The sequence below is a fragment of the Alosa sapidissima genome, chromosome 2 (assembly GCF_018492685.1).
Source record: "Alosa sapidissima isolate fAloSap1 chromosome 2, fAloSap1.pri, whole genome shotgun sequence".
NCBI classification, from domain to species: Eukaryota; Metazoa; Chordata; class Actinopteri; order Clupeiformes; family Clupeidae; genus Alosa; species Alosa sapidissima.
The window spans coordinates 44073073-44080572 of NC_055958.1; the positions used below are offsets into that span (position 1 = coordinate 44073073).

General features: G+C 41.9%; 2 protein-coding genes across 4 annotated transcripts in view; one reads left to right on the top strand and one right to left on the bottom strand.

Moving 5' to 3' along the window:
* slc37a1 (solute carrier family 37 member 1) overlaps positions 1–3528 on the bottom strand; it is a 74169-nt gene extending 70641 nt beyond the window's left edge. Inside the window, exon 1 of one of the 3 annotated variants that reach the window (XM_042084352.1) lies at positions 3413–3528. The gene's annotated coding sequence lies outside the window, so the exon portion shown is untranslated. Of the gene's footprint in view, positions 1–3196; positions 3393–3412 lie in introns of those variants that run through there. The other 2 variants (XM_042084354.1, XM_042084353.1) reach the window with 2 other exon arrangements.
* Positions 3529–4687: 1159 nt separating this feature from the next.
* Positions 4688–7500, top strand: part of rsph1 (radial spoke head component 1) — a 6400-nt gene continuing 3587 nt past the window's right edge. Inside the window, exons 1-5 of the mRNA XM_042084379.1 lie at positions 4688–4858; positions 5056–5169; positions 5284–5389; positions 5474–5564; positions 5990–6125. Coding sequence (XP_041940313.1) covers positions 4808–4858; positions 5056–5169; positions 5284–5389; positions 5474–5564; positions 5990–6125 — 498 coding nt within the window. The 5' untranslated portion in view covers positions 4688–4807. The remainder of the gene's footprint in view (positions 4859–5055; positions 5170–5283; positions 5390–5473; positions 5565–5989; positions 6126–7500) is intronic.

Here is a 7500-nt window from a genome sequence, read left to right on the forward strand (position 1 = left end):
GAAAATGAAAGAGATTTTATCTTAGTTTTTATTTCATGCAAAACATTTTAGTCTTGTCTTTTTTCGTCAACAATGATGGATATTAAGATAGTCTTAGTCAGTGTTACAGTACATTAGTGCTGTCTCGTCATCGTCTCGTCTTAGTCATGAAAAAAAAGGTCGTTGATGAACATATTTCCTCTCGTCTTGTCTGACGAAATTAACACTACAAAGTACCTAGTTTGTATAGACATTTCCTGACTTAAATGTCAACATACTTTCTTTTCAATTAAATTTAGTGTATTCTCTCGTCTTTCTGATGTTGAAAAATGACTAGAGGATTTAGCATCTGTGTCACTTTATTTTCATACCTTAATGAAAAAAAGTCATGAAAAACTTCTGAAAGTTCACAGACACTCTGATTAACTTAAATAAGTTGAAATTAGATAGGAAAATGCTTCTGTTATGTTTTGTATATAAGATTTTTCTATATAAAATATTTATTTATTTACTTTCCTTTTTCTCAGAATAAATTGTCTTCCCTTCAAGATTGGATTTTTCCTCATTGTTTTCATTGTGAGAGTACAATGAATAATCAAGATTATTTGACAGTGAATTATTCAGAAGATAAGAGACAGAAGATTATTTTTATACCTGTTTTTAGTCAAATTTACCCAAATTCTGGAGGGTACTGTATATACCCTCCAATTATTCTTTATTTTTAAATGTTTTTGCCTTGTGCGTTTTATGTTTTCTTTTTTATTATAGTGTTTACCCTTACCCAATTCCGGCCCGCGACCTAATGTCAAAATAATAATGTAATCCGGCCCTTGAGGGTATTTTTAATTGCGACAAACAACGATACTGATTAAAATAGATGATAGATCCAAGTACGGTGACAAATCCCATTTGTACTCTCCTCCACTATTTGCTAGACATCCAGAGCTTGATTCAAACCCAAAATCGCTGCACAAAGTTTTCAGGAAATACTTGTATTACACGCGAGAAACACGAAGACGTGCATTTGTAATGACGCGGAAGCAATGCAGGCCATAGTTTTGCACAAATTGAAGCAGAAATAGGCCTACACCAAATGTTGAAAAACGTTCACATGTGATGAAGTCTTAGGCTATGTCACCTATTCTGATTCTGGAGAAGAATATCCTTTTGGAGATTATGATCAATCTCCTATTGACAGTGATAATCACGGTGCGTCTGTGAATGGAGGTGCGTCTTTGCCTGTCCACTAAGCATACCATACTTATTTCGACCCACTGCCCAACATAGCTTGGAGGTTTCAGTGGTAATCGTGATGATAGTGTCCGTAATGGACGTGGTACAGACAGCAGGGCTAGTAGAAATAGGGCTCTGAAGAACTACAAAGTCACCCGTGATGGGAACTGATTTGACCAGGACACTTTATTGTAGGCCTTGTGGTTATAGGCTAGGCTAGTAATAATGTACTATTGTTGGTATAGATCTTGGGTGTTTTCTTGTTAATTTGTTATGTGGGTAATATGACAAAAAAGAAAGTAAACTTGCCCAAATATGTTCATCCAGTATTTACTGAAAGGTGCATAATCTGAGGTGCTTGCCATCCAGTGGCAAATTAGATGGGTAAATGTACCCCCTTCATAAACTTTTGTTTATACTCAAAGATTTTTACATTTACAATAGGACTTTATCTCTGACCACTTTCAAGCCATGGCCTTTTGGAATTTTGATATAAAAATCCAATGGTATTGCTTTCTTAAACCTGATGCCTAGTTTGTCAGGTTTTATCATTTGTATTAATATTTACTTTATCATTATTTATAAGCTAAGGTTGCTAGCACAGGTGTCTAAAAATAGATAAAAAGACTTGCACTTTCTGTTTGTCGTTTTGTGTTTGAAAATACAGTATTTGAAAAAAACATTGCATTTTAGGAAATAGCCGTTGTTTTTTTGTATTATTCTTTAACACTGACGTGGCCCTCCAATCAGATGACATTGGCAGAAGTGGCCCCCCCGCTCATTTGAGTTTGAGACCCCTGCATTAGGCTATGTTTAAACTGTTTGACTATTGCCCTTCTATGCTTTTATTTGCTATTCCTGTTTGCTTTTGTTTAAAGCACATTGAATGACCTCTGTGTATGAAATGCTCTATATAAATAAACTTGACTTGACAGTGTGAATGAAAGTAGTAAAATATGCATTTAATATACATTTATTATGTTTAATAGATTCAATACACATATTTTCTCTAGAACAGCCACAGTCACACCTCACTCTCTAGAACAGCCACATCTTGCTCTCTAGAACAGTCACACCTCACTCTCTAGAACAGCCACACCTCACTCTCTAGAACTGTCACATCTTGCTCTCTAGAACAGTCACACCTCACTCTCTAGAACAGCCACACCTCACTCTCTAGAACAGCCACATCTTGCTCTCTAGAACAGTCACACCTCACTCTCTAGAACAGTCACATCTTGCTCTCTAGAACAGTCACACCTCACTCTCTAGAACAGTCACATCTTGCTCTCTAGAACAGTCACATCTTGCTCTCTAGAACAGCCACATCTTCCTCTCTAGAACAGCCACACCTTCTTGAATTTCCCCTGGGGATCAATAAAGTATCTATCTATCTATCTATCTATCTATCTATCTATCTAACTCTCTAGAACAGTCACACCTTAAGGACTAATACACACAAACACACTATCACATATACCACCAAGACACTCATCGTTATCACACATACACACTGCATGCACAGCCCACACATGCACACAAAACAAACAAACACACACACACACACACACGCGCACCCCTAACACCTGGACACCCTTACCCCCTGCAATCCAGTGGCCCTGATGTAGCCCTGATGTGGCCCTGATGTGGCCCGGGCTACAGCCCCATTAATAAGCGACCTACCCCAACCCTGCTACAGGTCACCTCCAAACACTCCACGCTACAGACACCTCGGCTCCTTCACCCTTACCCAAACTCTGCTACAGGTCACCTGCATACAAACACTCCACGCTACAGACATCTCGGCTCCACAGCAAAACTACCTACCCCTCTAATGACAGACCATATCACAGCCCATCAGACACAACTAACCATCCAACTTCTAGAGATTTCCTTGTGTCCTCGCAGAAGCGACGGGAACGCAGCGAATAACTTCCAATCCACATCAACACACAGAACACAACCAAGTCTGCGTGTGACCTACCGGTTAGATCTTTGACTTATGCTGTCGGTAACCCCGTGAGTCCCGTGGATCGGACAGCATTTCAGATCCGAGTTCAAATTAATCAGACTCCTGATCATTACACGCAGCAAAGGCAACACCAGCGCAGAAGAGCCAGAATCATCACTCAGAAGCCATGCTCAACTGTTTCCCGTATTTTGTCTGTCTTCTGCTCTAATGAGTATGTATTTGTCTTACCGGAATCTAGAAGGCTACGGAACCACGGCCGAGTCGTTTCTTTACGTGCCTGTGTGGCAGACTTCCTCATTCACACAGTACAGTGTAGACTAGACAAACAGCTCACGCTGCTCACTACACTGACGTCACTACACGGAACTGGTTTTGCCTGCACACGATGGGCTCGTGGCACGCCTCCGGTGACTCCTTGTCATTTCTCTGATGTCGTTGTTGGGAAACTATAGTATTAAATGAAATGAAAATTAAACGAATACTCGTGCTATCCATACTGAATTGAACACAGAAAATAGCCTACCTAAACATAGCCTAGCCTACATGGACGCAAAATGCCACTGCCTCGTAGATAATTTACTCTTCCTAAATGCTTCTACCAGATAATGTTCTGAGTTCTCTTCCAAGGCCAGGTTAGGACTGACTAGCCGACGGGGTGATATGGACACTATATTGTTTTAATAAGTAGCCTAGGCTATAAGTAGGCCTATATATACTTTTAATAAACAATCTTTATCGCACTTTGTTTTGGTTTGTTCATTCATTCATTTCATGAATTACTTTCAAAAAGAGTCTCACAGAGACACTATAGGTTACACTCTTATGAGGAAAACTATAGACCACAGAATGTGTCCACTAGTTAGGCTAGTCTACATTAGACCACTAACACAGCGGTAGCCAACTTTGAGATTGTGTCGGCATTTGTTCGGTAGGTAGCCTAAAGCTGCACTAAACAAGATTTTCTTTCGGGGTCCCGCTACAGTTGAAAAGATCAGTAATAAACGAACTATATGCGTCTTTTGCAACAAAGTATGTTCATACTTAAAGTATGAACATAACTCTGAGAGAATGCACCGCACAACAGTAGCCTAAGAAAGATCTCCAGGTCTTTCGCGTTTTCATTTCCAGGGTAGGGGATAATTCTTGCTAGGTCGATTCGCCTACAGAGGGCCGCTCAGACAAAGGCAGAAGTGTTGTTCGTCATGTTATGAGGTTATGTACCATCAAAATGATTTCGGAAATATGTTAAGGTCATGCTTTTACTTAAGGCGGCTGGCCAGTGGTTGAGCTAAACGCTGATAATATGAAAGCAGCTGATTTCAGACTATAATAATCATTCAGTGTCAGATGAGTTTGTCCATTTATTTGTTAGAAGCCGGCTCCTCGCATTTCAAAAAGTTTATTTCCACAACTGCAGATGACCAAAATCGAAATCCTTTGCGTTTTTTGCAAAGCACCTACCAGCCTCTTTTCCTCCACGTAACCGTGTGGTTGTCATGACAACAGTAAACTGAAGCCAAGACCTGTGTGTCATTAACGTTACGTTACCTTAGCATTAGCCCAAGTAAGGCAATCTAACGCTGTCACTTACTTTAAAGTTACTACTTACTTTACTTTGTTATAATGTCAGACGCCGGATCTGTGGATTTGGACGACGAACAGGGGTACCTTGGGGTGAGATCAAATATGATGTGATTTCTTAGTTAACTTAAGTTATCGATACAACGCCAGCTTGCAAGCCAATAGCCTACACTGTACATTTTAACGTTAACGATACCATACTTTTACTTTAAAGTAATAGTATGATATCGTTAACGTTAATATTTAGCTCTATAGACTAACGTTAATAGCAATGTTGTTGATTGTTGCAGGAGTACGAGGGGGAGCGGAATGAAGCCGGAGAAAGACATGGTTTTGGCAGAGCAGTACTACCAAACGGAGACACCTACCAGGGCCTGTACGAAAATGGCAAACGATGCGGTCAGGTAAGTTAACGTCACGCCACTTTGCTTTGAAGTTTGAAGAGCACCGGTCTCCCCCATGTTTGTTATAAAGTTAAAAGTTAACGTTACGCGCATTCCACCTCTTCTCTGTTGAAGGGAACTTACCGGTTCAAGAACGGTGCACGGTATATTGGAGAGTACTACCAAAACTTGAAGCATGGTCATGGGATTTTCTACTATCCGGATGGCTCCAAATACGAGGGTGCGATGAAAGACGTCAGATATTCAGCCAGTTAGCACTTTTCCGGATACAAGACATGGGTGAATGAGGCTCTCTCTCTTGCAGGGAGCTGGGTGGAGGACCTCAGACAAGGCCACGGGGTGTACTCGTACCCCAATGGAGACACATATGACGGGGAGTGGCTACGACATCAGAGGTGCCCTGACCACACACGTTCTCACACGCATACTTCACATCCAGTTCACACATATGTGCACATTAACACACACACACCTCTCACACACTTTTCTGTGGAATGAGAAGATTAAACATTGACTTTCTTTCATGTAGCCTGTGCTCTCTCCCTCCCTCCCTCTTTCTTACTCTCCCTCATACTCTCTCTCTCCCTCTTTCTCCCTCTTTCTTACTCTCCCTCATACTCTCTCTCTCCCTCTTTCTCTCTCAGGCAGGGGCAGGGTGTGTATGTGTATAAGGCTACTGGTTCACCCCTCCCTCTCTCTCCCTCTCTCTCTCTCTCTCCCTCTCTCTCTCAGGCAGGGGCAGGGTGTGTATGTGTACAAGGCTACTGGTTCACCCCTCCCTCTCTCTCCCTCTCTCTCTCTCTCTCCCTCTCTCTCTCAGGCAGGGGCAGGGTGTGTATGTGTACAAGGCTACTGGTTCCCAGTACTGTGGCTCGTGGGCGGGGGGGAAGATGCAGGGCGCTGGAGAAATCATCCATCTCAACCACAGATTCCAGGGCAACTTCCACAGCAACTACGTGAGTGCAGCCTACCGTGTGTGTGGGTGTGTGTGTGTGTGTATGTGTGTGTGTGTGTGTGTGTATGTGTGAAATCATCCATCTCAACCACAGATTCCAGGGCAACTTCCACAGCAACTACGTGAGTGCAGCCTACCGTGTGTGTGGGTGTGTGTGTGTGTGTATGTGTGTGTGTGTGTATGTGTGAAATCATCCATCTCAACCACAGATTCCAGGGCAACTTCCACAGCAACTACGCGAGTGCAGAGACCACATGCTACTGCTCAACCTACCGTGTGTGTGTGTGCGTGCGTGTGTGCGTATGTGTGTCCGTGCGTGCGTGTGTGCGTGCGTGTGTGTGTGCGCGTGTGTGCGTGCATGCGTGCGTGCGTGCGTGTGTGTGTGCGTGTGTGTGCGTGCGTGCGTGTGTGTGTGCGTGCATTACGAGCGCATATCCATATGGTGCATGTGTGTATAGTGTGTGTGGTGCTTGTGTAAGTGTGTGTGTGTGTGTGTGTGTAATGTGCAAATGAAAGTGTGCAGCGGTGTTCACAGTCTAGGAGCGGCGATTTCGATAATATTTATGAAATTGAATACCTCATAAAATCACGATTAATACATTTTAAAGATCCCATGCCATTAAAATCCCACTTTTCTTGTTGTTTTTTAAATAACATAGGTCAAAATAAATTTGTGACCTGTTTTAAGTTTGAAATCTATGCAGTTTGTCTGCTGTATGCAATAGCCAAATGAAAGAAAAAGGCAGAAAACTGACTAATTATTATTCATGGTCCCGCCCACTTGGTTGGTTCGTAACCACTCACAGAAATTCTGACAGAATCTAGGTTGAGCTAGTGCTAATACCTATAACTACCATAACTATGGGGACATAGTTATGGTAGTTATAGGTACATACCATACATAACATACCATAACTATGGGGAGTACAGCAGGGGGTTTGCATCACGTTGGTATTGAAACCTGGAGTTGTGCAATCACGGAGGTTGCCCACCTCTCCACCAACTGTAAGTACTTTTATCTACACAAGGAAATCCTATTTAATCATATTTAGAGTGTGGTAGACACTACCGTCATTTTGTATACATTCAATTAGCATTTTTGCCTGTTCCGGTTCGTAAGAAAAATCCCTACGAGCGAATGAACGGGGTTTCGATAATTATAAAAAAAATAATGCCTCCGATAGTTAAATAACTGCTCACGAGTCCCCGCGTTCGTTTTCTGTCAATAAAATTAACGTGCATGTTTTCTCCGTGAGGACTTTACATCTGCTATATCTCAAAGATATGAATCTTGAATTTCCCCTTGGGGATCAATAAAGTATCTATCTATCTATCTAAAATATGACTGTTGCTATGCCTCTGCTACCAGCGAAAAA